Source organism: Aegilops tauschii, chromosome 2 (assembly GCF_002575655.3).
Source record: "Aegilops tauschii subsp. strangulata cultivar AL8/78 chromosome 2, Aet v6.0, whole genome shotgun sequence".
In the NCBI taxonomy this organism is placed as follows: Eukaryota; Viridiplantae; Streptophyta; class Magnoliopsida; order Poales; family Poaceae; genus Aegilops; species Aegilops tauschii.
The window spans coordinates 608460726-608481205 of record NC_053036.3 but is presented as its reverse complement, the minus strand read 5'-3'; the positions used below and the strand labels follow the sequence as shown (position 1 = coordinate 608481205).

The following is a 20480-nucleotide window of genomic DNA, read 5'->3' as shown; positions in this document are numbered from 1 at the left end:
TTTCTTCTTCTGAGCTGCCTACGGTTGAAGGCTTTCGGCGCCGAATTTTGCGAGCAGGTTTCCTGGAAGATACCTCGCGCCGAATTTTGCTGAGTGCGTGTGAATAGCAATACCTTCTGCACCAAATGTATATTGTGTTTCATCGAGAGAGAGGAAAATGTTCTGTGGGTTCGAAAAAGTGTTGCATTCACTAATTTCTACTGTTTTTATGTAATTCCTTCATCTTGGCCAGCCTTTTTCTACGGGTGAGACTTGCATGACAACAGTTTCTTATATATACCAACTAGAGATTTACAAATACTTTGCCATGTTCCACCGTCAACGAGGAGTAGGGAACTAGGGATGTGCCCTTGTGTAATGGGCAACTCAGGATGCATGCTTCTGCTGATCTATGAAAGCCTCACTACAAAGTTGTTTGTTACTCCCTCTGTAGTGATCTAAATCGATCGTATATTTCTTTACTACAAATGGAGTACTTCACATTGTACTCTTCAAGACATATCATGGAACTCAAATTTATTTATCCCTAGCTTGGAGCACCTGGACACAAACATGTTACATGTGCTTGAGGCTAACCATGAAAATATACCAGAATACTCCACAAATATTTCTTTCTGAAGAATCCAGATGTTCCTGTACTTATAGACATATAAGGACAAGTATCTCCTATTCTTCCTATAAAACCGAAGAAAAATCCCACAGAACTAATAATGCACAACATTCCATTTATTCAATGGCAAGACAAACAAGGGTTAACTGATACACCACACTGGCACACACAGATCCAATTTACCGTGCAACAAGGTGGGACAATCTACAGAGAAAGATCGGCAAGATCAAATGACCTTGAAACCGCCTTGTACCAGGAGTCTCCTCTCTTCTTCCTGTGTGCGTCATCTAACTTGGGGCGGAACACCGTCGTGTTCTCCTTGTGCAGGCCTGCGAATATTTCCTCCTTCGTCCAGACTCCGGCAGCTAACCCTGCTGCGTATGCGGCCCCGAGGGCTGTTGTCTCGATGTCGGCTGGTCTGACAACAGGGCTACCCAACAAATCAGCCTGCAGGTGGTTACATACAATTGTTAGCGATCTGATGAAAACTTGAAGAGATTTTACACCTGCAAGAACTATTTAACAAGCACAGGTTGTGCGATGAAGTCTTAAACTGGAAGGCACAGGTTTTACACTTGAATCATTACTACAAACACCAGCTCAGCAATGTAACGAGGTTGTATATTATACAAAATAAGTGAAACTATTTAGTAATACCTCTGTACACTAATGTAAGACGTTTTTGCAGTTCAATGGAGTAGGTAAACTTGGGTTTCCTGCATTTTAGATTTAATTGGCAGTTCCTCGAGAAAAATAATAACTGGGAGTTTCTTTCAGAAAGATTAGTGTGTATTAACTGCTCCCTTCCCCCCCTAGAATATGTAATTACATGTTTAATCATAATGCTATGTCATGAACCACAAACATATATGTATTCTGCAACCGTATTTCTTCAGAAGAAAAGGAACTGCAAAGTAGACTCTTTTTTTTTTACCTGAATCTGCATGAGAAGGTTGTTAATGGTAGCACCACCATCGACACGCAGCAAGAACTCCCCTTCTGCACTCTTCACTTCTCCTGACTCCCCGGCATCCTTATGCATGGAGTTGAGGACATCATTGACCTGAAAGCACATACTCTCGAGCACTGCTCGAGCAATGTGCCCCTTGTTTGTGAACCTTGTGATTCCGATACAGATCCCCCTTGCATCATCCCTCCACCATGGCGCGAACAGTCCATTGAATGCTGGCACAAAGTATATGCCACCTGAATCCTGCACACTTTCAGCCAACCCTTCAATTTCTGATGCTGAGGAAATGATTCCAAGGCTGTCCCTCAACCACTGAACTGCTGCACCAGCAATCGCAATCGACCCTTCTAGAGCATAATTAGTGGGTGCATCTGGGCCAAGCTTGTAAGCAATGGTGCTAAGAAGACCGTGGGTGGACTGTGTAACCTCCTCCCCTGTGTTGAGAAGGATGAAGGCACCAGTTCCGTAGGTGCTTTTTGCTTCACCTTTCTGGCATAGCTGCCCAAGCATCGCAGCATGCTGATCTCCTAGACAGCCTGAGATGGAAACACCAGCCAAAGGGAATCCACTGGCAACCACACCAATTTTCTCCGAGTTACTGATAATCTTTGGCAAGATGCCGGCAGGAATGCCTAATGCCTCAAGTGTAGGCTTGTCCCAGTCAAGTGCCTTTAGATTCATAAGCATTGTACGTGCTGCGTTCGAGCAGTCTGTGACATGCTGCCCAACTAACTCCTTTCCATCACGGTCTTTCCCACCAATGCCTCCAGTGAGGTTCCAGATCAACCAGGTGTCAATTGTGCCAAATAATGCATCACCAGCCCGGACTGCATCCTTGACAGCATCAACATTCTCCATCAACCATAGTAACTTCAGAGCACTGAAGTAGGTACTGATTGGTAAGCCACATGTCTCCACAAAGTGGGTTCTGCCACCCGATAGCTCACTTTCCAGTCTCCTGAAGAGGGGAGGCATCAAACAGAATCAGAACCTAAACAACATGAAGATGTTAACACAAAGTGACAGATGGATAAAAGGAGACCTGCAAATAGAGCTTGTGCGGACATCCATCCACACAATGGCATTGTAGAGCGGAAGGCCTGTGGATTTGCTCCACACAACGGTGGTCTCCCTCTGATTTGTGATTCCAATGGCCTTCAAACCAGCATCCACATTAAGTCCATTGGCTGCAGCTTTTTCGAGTGTCTTTGCCATGCAGACCTTCACACTCTCGATGATCTCCATAGGATCATGCTCGACCCATCTTTTAGTTCACATCAGTACAAAGATGAACAAAGTTAGAAGTCATCTCCTAGCTGCGAAGTTAAGGGGTGGCAAACAACAGTAAAACAAACTCAAGAAGAAAACTGACATCGCTTTACACAGGAAGATGGCACTACAGACTGTGAACATAATCAAATGGCATAGAATACCCCAGCATAAAGCAACGTTCGGTATGGAATGTTACCCTTTTTCACATATCGACTAGTAAACAGAAACAGGGGTTAAACAAATCGAATCTTTATGTTGCTTAAGAAGCCAATTTACAGGTAAGAAACATTTAGTCTAGTGGAGAGTAAGAAGATTTCAGTTCTAAAAGTGCATCAAGATAATTAGCACTAGATGTATTAGATTTGAAGCAAGGTCGATCGTTGATTTAACCCTTTTCAGTGAACATGTAGAAGGAAAATGAAATATCAAAACAGAGTCGGGCTGGTCATATGCCACAACTGTTAAGAACATCAAACTGCTCCCTCATAGAAAAACATCAATCTTTAACAACTTCTTTTTTGTAATTGTGAAGTAGGAAATGATATCCAGTAGCCTCCCAGTCCATCTGAGCCAACATAGGTTTAGGTACTCCGGACAACGACTCATTTTAGAAGACAGCATCACAGCAACTCTTAATGTAAGAAAAGGGGTGTCAGTGCGCAGTCTCAGTCGCATCTAAATAATTTAAGAGATAGCCTGTAAAGCAAGCAAGACTGGGACTTCCATGACTCCATTAACTCAGGAAGTCAACTATCATGCGTATCTACTAGGAAAACAAGCAATATTTATCTATCATATCTCAAAACTATTCATAACACTATACACTGTAGAGTTCAAAAGTTCAGTAGAGTAGCTTGCTGTGCTTAAAAATGAGTGAACCATCCTGGTTAATATGCAGCACTAGAAAATCTTGAGGCCATCGCAAATCAACCAAGTGAAGCACATGATCCTAATTTCGGCATCGCATCTAGTCCTAGCTAGCAATCGAATCATTCAGATTAAAGGGCGCAGTACCTACTGGACAAACCTGAAACACTGAATGAGTTCACAGTTAAGACTGAACTTTCGCACTCACATAAAAAGGATCATATAACAGACACAAAGGTACAGCTTCAGACATAAATCGGTTGATCCTAATGGTGACACCACATCACACCTAAATTGGCAACCGAGTCACCAAAAGCACACAGTAGCTTGCAAACCTCCTGATCCACTGACATGACAGTTAGGACTGTACTTTGGCACTCAAAGGTACAGCTTCAGACATAGATCACTTGATCCTAATTGTGACATCAGATAGCACCTAAATTGACAACCGAGTCATCAAAAGCACACAGTAGCAGCGTGTGAAACTACCTGAACCACTGACAAGACATGACAGTTAGGACTGTACTTTGGCACTCGACAAATCCGGAGCGTAGTAGCAACCAAAAAGGCGGCACAGCTTAACTAGAAATTCCCTGAATTCCGTCCGGGTCTACCAACCAACCGAACAGAGCAAAAATTCCACGGGCATGCGCACGCGGAACGGATCAGAAGACGAAATTGGGAAGGGGTGGTGTGGTGCGCGGCGCTTACCCTGCCTCCGGGTAGTGCTGCTTGAACTCGAGTTGGTGGGAGGCGACGGGGCTGGCGTGGCGGTCGTAGATGATGAACCTGGTGCTGGTGGTGCCCTGGTCGATCGACGCCACGTACACCTCCTCCCCCTTCCCCTTCCCCGCCATACTCCGCAGCCTCCACACGCCCCGGAGCAAGCTCGCCGGAAAAAACAAGCGCCGAACCCTCCGCGGGCGGGCGGGCGGAGGGGGGCGGCCGGGGCAGCGGAGTGAGCCGGTGGAACAACCGAGGAAGGGGACGGCGTCAAACTGGGAAGCAGTTGGGAGCGGGGGAGGAGAAATTATAGGGAGGGAGGTGAGGAAGGGTGGGTGGGTGGATCCGATTGGGAGGGAGGTGGATGATGGGCTGGGCGTGGAAGTCAATGACTATCACCTTGTCCGACTCTGATCTGGGACTAGTAGCTCGCCTCTATCTCCTCGCGCTCGCTTGCTCTGGCTCGGCACGGCACGGCGCGGACGGGATTTCTGCGACGAAAATCCCGTGCTTTTCTCCCCCACGAAACCTGGGGATGCCAGTTGGGGCTAAGGATAACGGACGGATCTGCTGTGGCCATGTGGAGTTAAGAAATTTCCCCGGCGGCTAGAGGCGAGTAAACTAGTTCGCGTGCTGCAGAGTGTGACGGCGAGTGAGACAGGGGATCGGCTGTCATGCCATGGCGAGGTTCAGTAGCATGTCTGCATGTGCACTACCAAGCAAGGTGACAGTACTGGTAGTACACTAATTTGTGTGGGGATCTAATCTGGTTCATTAAGGACAACCAAAGAGGTTATTGGCCGTCGCAAGCCCCTCTCCAAATGACATGACAAAATTCTGACATGCGGCCAGTTGGTGGCCCCCTCCTGATTTAGTACAGCCATCCATCCAGATATACGGAGTACATACTACAGCAGACAGCATTCGGGTAATACTAGTACCGTTTAAGTTGTCCAGCTGTTGCACCAATATTGAAATCAGGGACATAGGTAATTCATTAGCCATGGCGAGGTTCAGCAGCATGTGCACTGCCAAGTAAGGTGACAGTACTAGTACGCTTATTTGCGTGGGGGTTTAATCCTGTTAATTAAGCACAGCCATGAGGTTATTTGCCGTCGCAAGCCCGTCTCGTCTGCAAACGACATGACAAAATTCGGGTATGCGGCCAGTTGGTGACCCTCTCCTGATTTACGGCCATTCAGATTGTTTTTATTTACTCTACATATTAGAGCATCTCTAGCCGTTCGGCCCATCAGGGAGCCGAAAAAGAGCCCCCTGGGGCGAGCCGGCGCTAGATTGGCGCGTGGGGGCGACCTAGCTCCCAGCGGCGATGTTGTACAAAATATATGCAAACTCGGCGACTTTTGCTCACGAACTCGGCGAAAGTTCATTGAAATTTGTACATAAAACATGCAAGCTACGACCGAACTACGCCTAAACTACGCCAGACTATGCCTAGCCGCCACTGCCACCGCCGCCGTCGTCGTCTACATGCCGAGAAGCCTGTAGAAGTGGGTGTAGTCGCCGCCGTCGTCGTCATCGTCGCGCGGCTGGCTTGGGCCGGCGACATCCCTGCTGCAGCCCTTGCCAAGGTCGCCGAGGCGCGGTAGCACGCTGGACGGCCCGACCTCGTCCTCCTCGTCGCTGTCGAGGACGATGACGCTGCCCTCCTCGCCCCCGCGGCGCCAGGCCTGGAGCTCCGCGTACGCCCGACACTGGCGGCGGACCTGCTCCCGGACGTAGTCCTCCTTCGCCCACTTGAGGGCGGACTCGTCGTCGGAGGCCGCCATCTCGATGTGCTCCGGCTTCACCGGAAGCAGCCCCGGCTCGGGCTTCGGCCGGACCAGGCGGAGGGAGCGCCTCCCCGGAGCCGGACCAGACGGGGAGGGCCGGGCACCGCTGCGGGTGCGGCGCCCGAGCGGCGTCTCCTCCGGCTCGGGCTTGACGGGGCGGAGCGCGGCCGGTGAGCCAGAACCCGACGACGAGGACGACGCCGGCTCCATCCGCCGCGGCGTCCAAGAGGTACCACGGCGGCGAGAGAAGGACGGCCGCTGCGAGTACTCGAGGCGCGGCACGTTGCCGGTCTCGATGTGGTCGAGGACAGCCTCGAGGGTGCGGCCTAGCACGCCCCACCACTCGCGCCGCCCGTCGGTGTTGAAGCGGCCGCGGGGGATGACGCCGTTGGTGGCGGCGATCTGCTCCTCGCGGAGGCGCTGGAAGTACATGGTCCAGCGGGTGTGGCTGTCGGTGGCGTAGCACGGCTCGTCCCTCTGCTCCTGCGTCAGGGACAAGCGGATGCGAGCGATCTCGGCCCGCCGCGTCGCCCCTTCGGGCACCGGTGGCACCGGCACGCCGCCGGCGCTCAACCTCCACGTCCCCGACACCCGCATGTCCGGGGGCGCCGAGTACTCGGCCTCGTACAGCAGCCGCGCCTCCTGCTCTTGGAGGTGGCGGCGGCCGAAGCCGTTCGCCGCCGCGCCCGTCGCCTGGGTACCTCTCGGCCATCTTTCTCGTCGGCGAGGAAGAGGGGAGTGTTGCTACCTACGCCGGAGAGGGGGGGGGGAATGAGAGCTGTGGCGTCCACCGGCGGGGAGGCCACCTTTTATAGCCATAGCGGGGCGGCGACGGGCTGCATGCCGGGCGACGCGTGGCTGGGCGCGCGTCGCGGCGCGTTCACTGCGCTGCTCGTGAGGCATCAATGGAGGCTGACCGGCGCGGTAGCCTTCGCATTGATTCCTGCGGGAACCGAGGCGATGAGGGCGACGAAGCGGCGTCTCGTTGACTCGGCGGGCCATCCGCTTTCGCGCCAAAACCGCTCGCCCCGGCGCCCCCGGGCGCCCCCCAGCGCGCCGGGTTCGGTCTGGGTCCGCCGGCGCCAGTTCGGCCCAAACCGGCGAAAATCGGGCTCCTGGGGACGCGACTGGGCCGATTTTTGGGCGCCGGCGTGGAAAAAAGACTAGGGAGGGCCTGTTGGGGACGCGGCTGGAGATGCTCTTAGGTTTGTCTAAAGTCAAACTTTATATACTTTCAACGAGTTTGTAGAAAAATATATTACTCCACCAAGTTAATACCATTGGATTCATCATTGCATATATTTTCTCTTCATATAAATTTGTTACTGTAAATGTTTATATTATTTTCTACAAACTTGGTCAAAATTTATAAAATTTGACTTCAGTCAAATCTAAATGCAGGAGTCAATTGCAAGAAACCACCACATTTGCGGTTAGATTTGCAGGAAACCACCAACTCGCTAATCCATTGCAGAAAACACCGAAAAATTTGTTAAGTCGTTGCAAAAAGCACTGATCGGATGATTTGGCGGTTTAATCACTTTCTGACAAGTAGGGCCGGGTTGTAAGTAGGAAACAAATGTCATACACACCCCTAAATCTAAAATAAAAAAGCAATCAGACCCCCACCCATCCCTCACCCTTCCCCGCGCTCGTAACCCATCCCATCCCGACCCACCCCCCTGCGCGAGACCTTCCTCCGGTGTCGGCTCCGCCTCCGGCCACCTCACCTAAACCTGCGGCGCCGCCCTAACCCGTCGGATCCAGGCACCCAGCGCCCGGATCCACCTCGCGAGGCGCTGTGGCGCGCTGCCCCGTTCTCGGCGAGCCTACCTCCCTCTTCCCCAGCCAAGGCCCCTCGACCGGCATGGCAGCGCCCTCGTCACTTTCTTGCAGGTCGCCGGCTCGGGCTAGGAGGGCAACGCCGTCGTGCAGCCCCCTTCCAAGAGAGCCACGCCCAACCCCTGGTGGTGGTGCACCGCACGGCGTCCCCAGCTGCTCTGAGGTGTTGCTTCGGGCACGGCGTCGAGCTACTGCTGCTGCTTGCATGGCGTCGAGCCATGGAGGAGCGGCGTCGAGCTGCTGTGGCTGTTTGCACGGCGTCGAGCCAGGGATGAGCGGCGTCCAGCTGCTGTGGCTGCTTGCACGGCGTCGAGGAGCTGCCGTCGAGCAGCTGCGGAGCCAAGCACTCCCGTTGCATGCCGTCGGGCTGTGGATAGGGCGCCACCGTGCCGGGCGGATGGCAGCAGCGCGGCGGCGGCACGTAGTAGATACGGCGTTGGTGTTCCACGGGGAGGGTCTGATTGCTTTTGTTTTTTAGATCTAGGGGTGTATGTGTTATTTTTTTGCTAAGTCAATTCCTTACAATCTGGCCCCACTTGTAAGAAAGTGATTAAACGGGCCAAATCATCCGATCAGTGCTTTTTGCAACGACTTAACAAATTTTTCGGTGTTTTCTGCAACAGATTAGCGAGTTGGTGGTTTCCTACAAACCTAGCCGCAAATGTGGTGGTTTCTTGCAATTGACTCAATATGTAGGGTAAATAAAACAGAGGGAGTACTACATATAGTAGAGACAGAATTCGGGGTAATACTACCATTTAGGTTGTCCAGCTGTTGCACCAATATTTAAACTAGGGACAAAATTCAGAGCAAATAAAAGGGAAAACACTTTGCTTGTTTTTTCGCGCGGAATAAAGAAAAACTTTGCTTGCTACTGATAGATGTTTTTTTAGAGGCTAATAGCTGTATCTGTAGTAGTTTGGACACAAGCATATTTTATGGCCACGACGCAAGCAAGCAAGCAGAGATAATGTAAAGTGCACTTGGCTGGCTTCACTCTCACCTATACATGACCACATGATTTCCGGATCGTGAGCTGCTGATTCGATGTAATCTCATCTCCGAATGAAAGTCTTCTCCACGGCCTGATGTAATCTCATCATGCTGTATTTCTGTTCCCATCAAGGTGAGTGAATGAGTCGACGGAAGTAAGAGGTGGTTGGGTGCTTTCGTGAGAATACAAGCTGGGAGTAGTTACTAGTGAGCAGGACGAGAGCTACACCGAACGCCTCCAAGCTGGGTAGGATCGCCCCTGGATTGTAAACGGTCTCCTCACGCATATGCAGCAATCGCAAGCCCTTGCTTGCCGTGCGTGTCTCCTAGTGGCTAGGATAATGCCGAGGTGACCGCTTGTGTAACAACGACAGGTTTTGGAGGCTCCCGTCTATGGCTCTTGTGCCCTTGGGAAGTTAGGGGAATGTGCTCGCACCTAATAACAGACAAAAACAATTTGTTATAAGGGCCGTGGTGTTAGAGTATATCTCCGTGTGTATCGCTTATGTATAGGAATCCTACCTGATTTTGTATGATACGGTTATGATCTCCCTTGGCCTTCAATGCATGTAACTCTCATGTATTCCTATATATATGTAACACGAGGGGCCGCCCATGTGTGGCGCATTGCCTAAACCTTCTCGTTTACTTGGTATCAAAATCTCCGTTCCGGGTTATTTTCGTCCCACCTATCATGGTTTTTTGGTACCTGCTCCCACCAACACTGAGCCGCGTAGAACAAAAAAAACCTCCTGCCGAGTCCCCCACCCGCCCCCACGCGCCTAACCTCCCGTCGCACCTAAGACAAACGAAAGAAAAAATATACAAAAATTAACCAGCGAAAAAAAACCGGCGAAAATTAACCAGCGAAAAAAAACCGCGACAAGATCGTGCGTGCCTACGAGCGAGGGCTCCTGCCCTCGAGCGCCTATTGACGCACGCCCTACATCAGATCCCGCCGACGACTGCCCCTCCTCAGCGTCCTCCCGCCGCCCCTCTCCTTCGATCTGATCTCCTTCGCGCCTCGCCGTCGCCGTCACATCAGACGCCGGCCACTCCTCCGCGGCCTCACGCTGTCGTCCTCTCCTTCGCAAGGAACACCCGACCCTTCCTCTGCGGCCTTGTGACGCCGACCACTCCTTCGTGGCCTCACGCCGCCCTCCTCTCCCTCCTTCCTTCGTCCAAGGCCAGGACTTCCCCTCCCTGACCCGATCTGATGGAGAGAGGGCCAAGCCTTGCCACTCCGGTGGTCACTTTGGCCAAATCCGGTCGGGGAAGCCACCGTAGAGACTCAACGTCGGCGCAGCAGCAGCAGTCCTTGCGACGGTGGGTGCCGGAGCTCGTCAAGCAACTCGCCGTCGGCGGCCACGACCACCTCATTCCCTGTCGTGCGTCTCCGCCAACTACTGTGGCATTGACGACAGCGAGCTAGGAGCCTACGAGGTAGACGCCCTGCTGACTGTGTCGTCAAGGCCTCCACATGGCTCCTCTTGCGGCAGACTGCTGGTTGTTTGTCATGTCCTTGATCACCCTAATTTAATCCAAGTCAGGGTAGTCTCTTGCATTAAGCCATCTGGCTCTGCTCTGCAATTTCTCGAGAGAACATTGTGGAGAACCTAACTCATGGATGGTTGGTTCAGTTTTTGGGATGAATTGATGACAAGGAGAGCACGTTGGAAATAGTGGAAGTGGAGACGGGAGAGGATGATGGGAACGATCAAGTACATCACAATCATCGGCATCATGTGGCTCTCCTACACCAACGCAATTCAGGTTTGATAATTGGTGAGATACGCCGTGGTTTATACTCTTACTACTTGTTATCAATTCACTTGGCCGGGTGAAACCCCATGCAAGATTATCACTTTCCCTTGTTCAATAATTTCTGGATTAGTCACAGAATCTTGTTTGGTTTGGTCTTTGGTTCTGTGATTAGATGAGGGTGGGTGCCATGGTCGTCTATGCTGGGCTTCTGCACGATCACATCTTCCACATGTTCGGTGCTGGAGTGGCTGATCTTGTGGAAGGGTTACGTTTTCCTCTTCTCATGAATTTTGACCATTGTTTTAGAGGGATTCGGATAATGGTTCTGTGATTTAAATTATGATGGCCTGCATCATGCCTCCCTATATTTAAGGCAAATGATAATGGAAGTACACCTTCATGAACAAGCTAGCCGAGGTCTTGGAATTCCAACCTAGGTAAACAAGTGAACTCATTTAACGGTTTCCCCTTTTCTGGTGATGCAGGTATAGCTCATTCATTAAAGGGTACTCAGCTCTGTCTTTTTCTCTCTCTTTGGTGATTGGATTATATGCTACTCTGTGTTGAAGGATCCGTTCATGCTAAATTTAACAAATCTTGTCATGTTTTCATAAATTATCTATTTGATCACTCTGCGTGGAACGGTAAACATTTGTAGCATGATCAGGGTTTGATTATTTTTATCAGTGCACATAACTTCAGAATATAAACCAATGGGGCTATCTTGTTCGTCTTTCTACTTATGTATGTATACATATGGGATGCTTTGTTAGTTCTGTTGTGCAAATAATCATTCTTTGTGTTGATGAGCTATGATAATGGCTCCCCAAATTACAATACTTGCTAAACGTACACTTTGTTGCGATGAAATCCTATTTATAAACAGTATATTTTCCTAATGGATTGTGATTAAACTTTGTTGCTTTTACCCACTTTGGTGCTGCTTCAGTGTATCTGTACTAAATCGTAAAATAAGATGATTGTATATTTTGCTTTATAGTACACCGGTTCATGAGAAGAATGCTGAGAAGATTCAGCTTGCTGTGCTAAATGTCATTCTGGCTTGACTCGATAATATCGTGGTAACATGGTGGAATATTTTATTTTTTATTGTAACAAACTGTAGTCAAATTCATCAGATATATATACTTCCAGGATCGGAGGAACAAGTAGTTTTAGCCTTCTGTTTTCGAATTCTTAGTTTAACATCTCTGTACTTGTTGAAGCTGTTATCTCCAACTCTACATGAGCATAGTGATATGCAGTATAGAACATCTCCATTTTTTTCTTCTTTGGTGAGCATGGAATATCCAAATTGACATCTAGAGATAGATAAGTTGGTAGGGTAACGTTCACTAGCTTTTTTTAGGATCAAAATTGATGTATTAATTTTCTTATCAAAGGATGATTAACGGAATCGTGGTATTGCGGCCAAAATATACTCTCTTCAGTTTGTTGGTAATGAGCAAAATGTAGTCCTACTGGTAATGGGCTTTGGATTTGTGCGTGAAATACATTGTTGCATGCATGTTTCCTAAGTGAAAAATGTAATGGTTCTGAATATAGCTGGAGATGAATTATTTGCAGCATCCAAACAACAACGGTGGCATGGATACAGTTAACAGTACTAGCAATTGATGATATTGTCATAGCAATTTTAATTTGGAAAAAATATGTGCGAGATTAGTCTTTTCTTTTCTTTCATGCAATGAAGAGAGTACAAAGTATACTACAATTTTTTGTAACCCACACAATGATTCAAGAAGCAGGGCCAAACAGGACCAATGAAGACACGTACAGTACTGTTCTTCATGATATGATGTTAATTTTTCCCCACAAATGAATTTAATATTTAATTCTTTGTGAGACAACTACTAAAATGAAGTAGTTTATAGGTTTGAAAATTCCATGTATTGTGCATATTTTTATGTGCGTACTTGACTCAGATGCAAGCTATTCGCAGTACGTATATTCTAAAAGAAAACATGACGTAGCTGCTGAATGCTCTCTGAAACGTAGCATATTTTTTAAAATACTCTATTTGCTTTGAATGAGGTTGCCTTTTGCTTTAAACAATTAATTACATTCTGAAATACTTTTAAATTTGGCTAAGATTAAGAGATCTAGCAAATGAGTCCAAGTCTCAAAACCAGGTGCATCTTGAGTATTTCTCCTCCACGGCGGGTGGTCCATCTCCATCGTGGAGTGTTGCTAGATCAACAACATCTGGTCTATTTGAATGGCACATTACTGTTCCGAGTCTCCAAGAACCAGGTACATCTCTCTTGCCTTAGCCTCTTCTGATTATCCTTCCTGTTATTATGTAGGAAGCAGATTACCAACTTTCCAAGCTCTATATTCAGCCTTCCTTTCTCATTGCTCATACAAGTTCAATATATGAACATGCTTGCTACACTTAGTTCTTCCAGTTTCTTGAGATAACCATGTCTCAATTTTTTGAACAGCTACAGTACCTATACAGTAAGAATCGAACTGCAAAGGAGCTGAACCCTCTGTTGTTTCATGACTCCCTTATGCCCTTGCGAGGAGCGGCCACCATTGGGCAGGGACAGAGCCGTTGAGCGCCCTTGCTCGGTGGTCCACCACCCTTCTCGCCTCCCGTTCGACGCCTCTTCTCCACACCCCTTCGTTCGATGTGCTTCGACTCATGATGTACCAGAGTGGAGTCAGTATAGATATCAGAGGTGCACATGGGGTCCTCTTTAGTTTTTTTCCTTAATTGTTAACCATCTCCAATTTTATGTCAACTCTACTTATTCCAGTTTCATAGTTGGAGGTATCAATGCAATGCTTTCTATGTATAGATAATACATCAATTTATATCTATCGCCCTGAAGAAAATGTACATTGCTGATACAAATAATCTTTATTTAGTTTACAAACATGTAATGAAATCTACACTACGAATAAGAAGACTGAAGTATAGGACGCGCTCAGGGGTGTGCGGCAGCCCATGGCGGGCAAGGCGTGCTGCAGTGGGGTTATGGCAGCATTATGGTCATGAGAGAGCTAGCATGCTCATTGGTATAAATTAGTTACCCTCATGTGGGCTTATTTTTTATTCTAAGTATTAACATGCCTTCAAAATAATTCTGTAATAGGTATATAATTGCAGGTTGTTGTGTGAGCTGCACCTAAACTGAGAACTGAAACTGCAATGAATTACTTGAAACTTGGTGTCTTTATATTTGCCCCATTTGTTGAGGTTCAGTTTCACTAAAATGGACAGACCATGAGCTCCTTTAGGAACTTGTTGGGAAATGTCGCTTGTGTGGAGAGGCTGGAAATACGAAGACAAGTATGTGTTTGATTATTTTGAAGCTATTTAACATATTAGTGGTGTCAACGAGGGTAAGTCCAGGTTCCACATGTCAAGCTATATCAGTTTTTTCGCAAAGAAATTTCTCTTTATACAACAAGACAATACTTATTTGTGATTTTGCATGCCGTCGTGGAATTCTAGTGAACATGTCAATTTGTTCGTGATTTCGGACGTACAGTATTTGGGTCCCATGCACGAGGAGACGTTGATAAGTTACTTCAGATATACATATGGACCAAACTAAATATGTATTTAGAGATTATAAAAGTGTGTGTTGTTTTGCAATAGTTTTAACCCACTCAACTGTATTATAAATGTGCAAAAAAAATCTGGCCCGGTGGCAAAGCAGAGTATTTAGCTAGGTGAGCTATAGACCAGGAGCTGGTGGGCGGCAGGGCAAGCACGCCGCTTCTCCTCTCTGTCTCCAGAGAGGCGCGTGCGTCGAAAAATGAACATATCTGAGCCACGCGCCTTGCTTCTACTGGTTTCTATAGAGATTGGCTCGCTTAGATTTTAGACTAGGCGGTTGCTGTCGAGGTCGCCAAGGTGATCCTACAGCACTGCCATGGGGATTGTTCATGATTCTATCTGGACAAGCGGTGGTGGTGATTGGCTGGGTGGTGGTGTTGCCTTGGGGAGAGACAAAGTGAAGGTAAAAGCAAGCAAGATCCGATGGTGCTGCCGTGAGGATAGCCAAAGTCAAGACGTAGACTACGGACTCGTCGCAACGAACCTGGACGCTACGAGCCTGATTCATGGACCAATGGAGGGTCTTGACGCTGTTAGGGTTCGGATAGGATGAATGTGGGAGGTGACGTGCTTGGTTGAGTGCCCCTGGAAGATTGTGTCCTCCGATCTGTCTGTGGCCATCGTAGAGGAGATTGTGGCCCTTCCCCGACGAGCAAGAACAATGTAGGCGGCAGCAGGAGGTAGGGGTGGATGCGGGGATGGATGTTGATGGTTGCTCGAGGTTGCGGTGTGGAAAGTCAAGAGCACGAAGTCGAAATCGGATAGGAGTTTGAGTTCTTGTTGGCCGTGGCTGGCTCCCCACTTTAGTGATGTATTTTTTTCAGTTTGTTGAACCTAGAGTGCCATTCGCAACATGTTTCAGGTGACCCAGAAGTTCCCTTTCATCAGCAGTTACAGAGCATTCAGAGTTCCGAGCTCTGTCGACGTCGCCAGCCTTGTGAAATGCCAACTGGTCGTCGCTTCTTTCGGTGGTAATTCTCGATTCTTTGCACCCTTGCATGCAGATTCAGAGATGAGTGTCAAATTCTTCAGACAAGTTCTGAGACAGAGCAAGATCCTTACATACTGCTTGTGTGCAGCTGACGGGAAACACGTAGATGTTACTGGACTGCAATTACCCGGCGTGCTGGATGACATGTTTGCATACACAGGACCGCTCGGTGCGGTTTTCAGCAAGGACTCTGTGAGCCTGCACCTTTGGGCTCCTACAACACAGGTTTGGCTTCTAAAGACGACACATTTTACCATCTCAAGTGTCGCCTCCGGTTCTGTACTATTCCCGCTTATATGTAAAATGTCCCCAATATATCTTGCCCTGCTCTAGAGACGGTGCAGCTCAAGGAGTCAAATGGTGTTTGGAGTGTTACTTGACCAAGAGAGTGGGAAAACCGATACTATTTATATGAAGTTGACGTGTATCATCCAACTAAGGCACAAATTCTGAAATGTTTAGCTGGTGACCTTTATGCTAGAGGGTATGTGGCTGTGCGTATTTCAGTTATGTAGTTCAGGGAGAGGAACTTTCAGCAGAAGAAAAAAGTTCAGGGAGAGGAAGAAACTAGCTTGTTGTTTATTTGATCAGCCTTTCTGCAAATGGAGCGCGGACCTGGTTGGTTGACATTAACAATGAAACATTGAAGCCAGCTTCCTGGGATGATTGGCCGATGAGAAGCCAAAACTTGATTCCTGCTCTGACATAACCATCTACGAATTGCACATTCGTGATTTTAGGTAAATTGTGCTGCTTGATTTACACAACTAAAAATCTGGCGGGGTTTATGCATATTCATCTTTGGAACTTACCTATCTGTTTCCTGTGCTTTTCAATTACAGTGCCCATGATGGCACAGTGGACATTGACTCTCGTGGAGGATTTCGTGCATTTGCATACTAGGTCTTCAGAGTTGATTTACTAGATGTATTGCATTGCCTTTTTTCAACAGTATCTCATGCTGATTGCATTTTGGAACCTGTGGTACAGGCCTCAGCAGGAATGTTTGACTCATGTGCATTTGTTGCCAAGCTTTCATTTTGCTGGCGTTGACGACATTAAGAGCAACTGGAAATTTTTCGGTAAGGAAATATTTCTCTTTATAAAAGGTGGTAAGGCACTTTTGAGCTTTTGCTAGATGTCTATCATTTTTTTGTTGGATAGCAATGAGTGACAACTACTTATAAGTACTTGGTTTAAACTGCACCTCTTCATTTTCGTCTCATTTACTTCAGATTGACTTATTTGGTTATACGGAACTTCATTTACTCTGGCAGATGAGTGTGAACTAGCAACATTCCCTCCAGGATCAGATAAGCAGCAGCAGTAGCTATTCAGGAAGAGGACCCTTTTAATTGGGGGTATTCATTTCACACTTCTTTTTCCCTCAAACATTCCAGATACTAATGTATCATGGTGGTGTTAATATCGGAAAGTTATTTATGTTCTTGCGAGTAAAATATTCTTACATATGGTCATATTTATGCTAAAGGTATGACTCTGTGCTATGGAAGGTTCCAAAAGGAAGCTATGCAAGTGATTTCATCAGGAAAGAGATGCAGACGAGAGGAAGAGAGCCTCCCCCAAGCTCTGTCTAGGCGATGCACGGGCGACGGCCACCCTTCCTGTTATTGCCTCCATGGCTGACTGCTCATCCCCAGTAACCTCCCCCCCCTCACGTGCGCCACACTCTGGGATTAAGGTCTGCTCCTTGGCTAGCATTTGCGCTGACTGATTCTCTGATTTCTCTCCACCGAAGAATCAAAGAAACAAGCAAGCTGATGTCTAACATATTTGTTTCGTAATAGTTGGAACTGGAAGAGGAAGCTCCAGTACAATTCAGATCTCTGCTCAAACCCTCAATATCTCATGCATACATAACTGCTTATTGTGTGAATATTAGACGTTACTTGTGCATCATCTTCACCCTTTCCTAATTCAATATCTGTAAAAGTAGGCAAAGCTTCCTGTTATTATGTGCTATAATATTTTTGAATTGCTGTCTAGAAAATACTTGGTCAGTTCTTCCGTAAGAAAGCTGAAGTTGGATATTAGGTGCTTTAACAAAGCTACTCCCTCCGTTCACTTTTATAAGTCATTTCAGACAACTCAAAATAAACTACTTTGCACATTGTCTGAAATGTCTTCAAGGCCTTATAAAAGTGAACAGAGGGAGTAATTCTTTTAAGCAATTACATTACCATTGTTAGATATATTATTCAGAGCTCACTAAAGTAGAAAGGTTCTGATGCTTTGACGGTACAGTTTCCTGAGCATGCTTCAACATCATTTGTTTCTGCATATCGTTAATCGTGGGCTTTTCATGATTTTTTTTTCTGTTTTTAAAGATTGTCAAAGTACATGCTGCAAGATACTGTTGAGTTATTAATTTCCTCGAGTCAAACAAAAATATGGAAACTGTCAAGGAGATGTCGAATGATGAATATATTCAGATACTAAGAGAGGTTCTAAAATGTGTTTTGGCAGGTTAGTCCTGATCGTGCTTATTTTTAAACCCGAAACATTCTTTATCATTGGAGGGTTCTCTATAATCCCATAATTGCGAAGTCAATTGCTTAATTTGATTGAGGGTACTTAAGTTAATGCACATGTTTATTTTTCTAGATCGTATCTTAACTGCTTGGACTCTTCATGTACACTAAATGTGAAACTCATTATGATTTGGAAGTGCCTGATAGCTTGTGACATAATTGATGTAGTTTATCAATCATGCAATTTGTTGTTAGCAACATGTACCAGATTTTGGTAATTTCCATTTCAATATTGTTTTTTGTTTTCATATATCCTAGATCATACTTGTTAGGAATAAGCAACTTGTATTCCCATGAGGCCATAGGCCGATAGCCACGAGCAAGCAACTGAGCACGCCGGGGCTCAAACTCCTTACGGAGCCGAGACAGGAACTCGTAGACGCGATGAAACTCCAAATCGGCCTGGACAGCCTGGCAGCAGGGGCAAGTACGACAACCAGCACTGCGGAGAGAATCAAGCTGGCGCCAGATGGCAGAACTCTGTGCATAAAAGTCATCAACAGTAGAGTCACCCTGCTGAAGAGCATGCTCCTGACGAACCACAGAAAGGTATAAGGCATCACCAGAGGGCTCATAGCGCTGACGAAGACAGGTCCACATCTGGAAGACAGTAGGAAGACCCAGAAACTCAAAAGCAAATTGAGGCAGAACACTAGCAGTGAGAACAGCTGCAGCACGAGCATCATCATCAAGCCACTGGGTGTAAACAGACAAAGCACCATGATACGTCGAAAGAGCCTCCTCATAAGCCAAAGCCCTCTCATCATAGGCACGATCAGCAGCCTCATCAGCAATCTTAGCCGCATCCTTGGCGGCCTGAGTAGCGTTCGGAGGAAGAACCAGTGGAGTCGGCGGAGTAGGGGCCACCGGAGGGACCGGACGTGGCGGACAGCAGACCTCGCCAGAGAGAACACCCCAGAGACGAATGCCACGCATGAAGCCAGCGAACTCGGTGTAGTTGGTACCATCGAAGATCACCGGACAGCGAGGGACAGCAACGTAACCTGATGCAGCAGACATTTTTTTTTTGGGCAAAGATCCGAAAATAGCAGAGGCCGGACGAGGAGGACGGCTGGGAGCGAGATCCGGCGCAGCAGACCTCAGACGACAGCAGTAGACAATCGGGAGGAGAGGGACCTGGCGACCGGGCGAAGTCCTGGCGGGAGGGCACCTGGCGGGCGGGAGCTGGCAGACGAGCCCTGGCGGGCGGGAGCGGGCGGGAGCTGGCGGGCGGGCGGCGGGAGCTGGCGGGCGGGAGCAGCGCCTGCTGGCGGGCGGCAGGAGCTGGCGAGCGGGAGCGGCCCTGAGAGCGAGAGCGGCGAGAGCGACCGCGAGTCCTGTGGCGGGCGGCGGGAGGCGTGAAGGGCGCCTGGAGACACAATAGTGACGCCGAGGTAAAGAGAAACCACGGCGGCGGCGGAGATGGGATCGTAGCACGAGTTGCGCGTGCGAAAAAGAGACCTAAAGCTCTAATACCATGTTAGGAATAAGCAACTTGTATTCCCATGAGGCCATAGGCCGATATATATACATGTACAGGTGTGGTACATATGCAGGAAACCCCTTATACAACGGGATAAATACAAAGGGGTATACATGACTTATATTATAACTCTAACAATACTAAGATACTAAGAGATTCCTTACTGCATTAACATTGGCATCCATGGTTACTTCTCTGTATATATGAAAAATGTAGATAAAATGTACATCCTCTAGCTCTCATGCGTTTTAGTCTCTCTTTTCTCTTTATGCTGTATCACCAATGGTGCGCGCGCGAGAGAGAGGGAGGGAGGGAGCGATGGAGAGGGAGAGGGAGAGGGGTCTAAATGATTGTATTCGTACCAGTTTCATGTTTCCATGCATGTCACATAGAAAACAGTATCTTCATGTGGCAAGTATCTAATGCATATACATGAGTTATATTATTTATCGTATTCACATACTAATATATTCATGATTTTTTTTTTTTGCATTGTAGAGTGCTAGCACGCTACATTGGAGAGAAAGCGTTGAGAGAATGCTTTGTTGGGATGATAGACATGAATAATCAATCCTGAATCCTCATTCCAAGGTTAGATTTGTACTTCCTGCCCAGTTCTTTTTCACAAAGGACCAAGCCTCTTACTTTATCCATTTCTTAATTTTGTTCCTTCACAGAAAAACATTTTCTCATTTCAATCTTTCTCCATTTGGTATGAGTATGACACACGCTCTGAATTTTTTGACTATTCTTGGTTGATTAATGGTTGGTGTATTGCCTTCCACTTTGGATTATTCTAAATCTTCTTGCTTAGGCTATGTGTACCATTCTGTCATGTGCCACCATTGATCTGAGCAAAAATCAGTGTAGATGAACCGAGCTATTTTATTATAAGTTGTGTACAGAACTTCCTGGAAAGATAACCATGTAGTTATTGTTTTATGCCGTATATATTCAGATAGGTGAATTATCGCAAGTTAGTCCCGGCATGTTAATAGGATTGTGCCAACCTAGAGCCTTTTCAGATC

At 47.4% G+C, this 20480-nt stretch overlaps 1 protein-coding gene and 1 long non-coding RNA gene across 8 annotated transcripts; one reads left to right on the top strand and one right to left on the bottom strand.

Annotated features, from left to right (window-relative positions):
* Window positions 1-586: 586 nt before the first annotated feature.
* LOC109767040 (glycerol kinase) lies at window positions 587-5009 on the bottom strand. The gene is made up of 4 exons (XM_020325791.4): window positions 4431-5009; window positions 2623-2844; window positions 1545-2538; window positions 587-1057 (listed from the first exon to the last, which is right to left on the bottom strand). The coding sequence occupies exons 1-4, from the start codon at window positions 4574-4576 to the stop codon at window positions 815-817; spliced, it is 1605 nt and encodes a 534-aa protein (XP_020181380.1). The 5' UTR covers window positions 4577-5009; the 3' UTR covers window positions 587-814.
* Window positions 5010-10478: 5469 nt separating this feature from the next.
* On the top strand, window positions 10479-16697 carry LOC109767038 (uncharacterized). Of its 7 annotated transcripts, none has more exons than XR_012203477.1 (10): window positions 10479-10621; window positions 10711-10855; window positions 11007-11271; window positions 11835-11916; window positions 12988-13108; window positions 13300-13539; window positions 13730-14206; window positions 15289-15397; window positions 15506-16157; window positions 16260-16697. It is a non-coding gene; the product is annotated as an uncharacterized lncRNA (long non-coding RNA). The 7 variants fall into 7 exon arrangements; XR_012203478.1 differs by having other exon boundaries at window positions 13300-13879; window positions 13971-14206; XR_012203476.1 differs by having other exon boundaries at window positions 13300-13879; window positions 13957-14206.
* Window positions 16698-20480: the final 3783 nt, after the last annotated feature.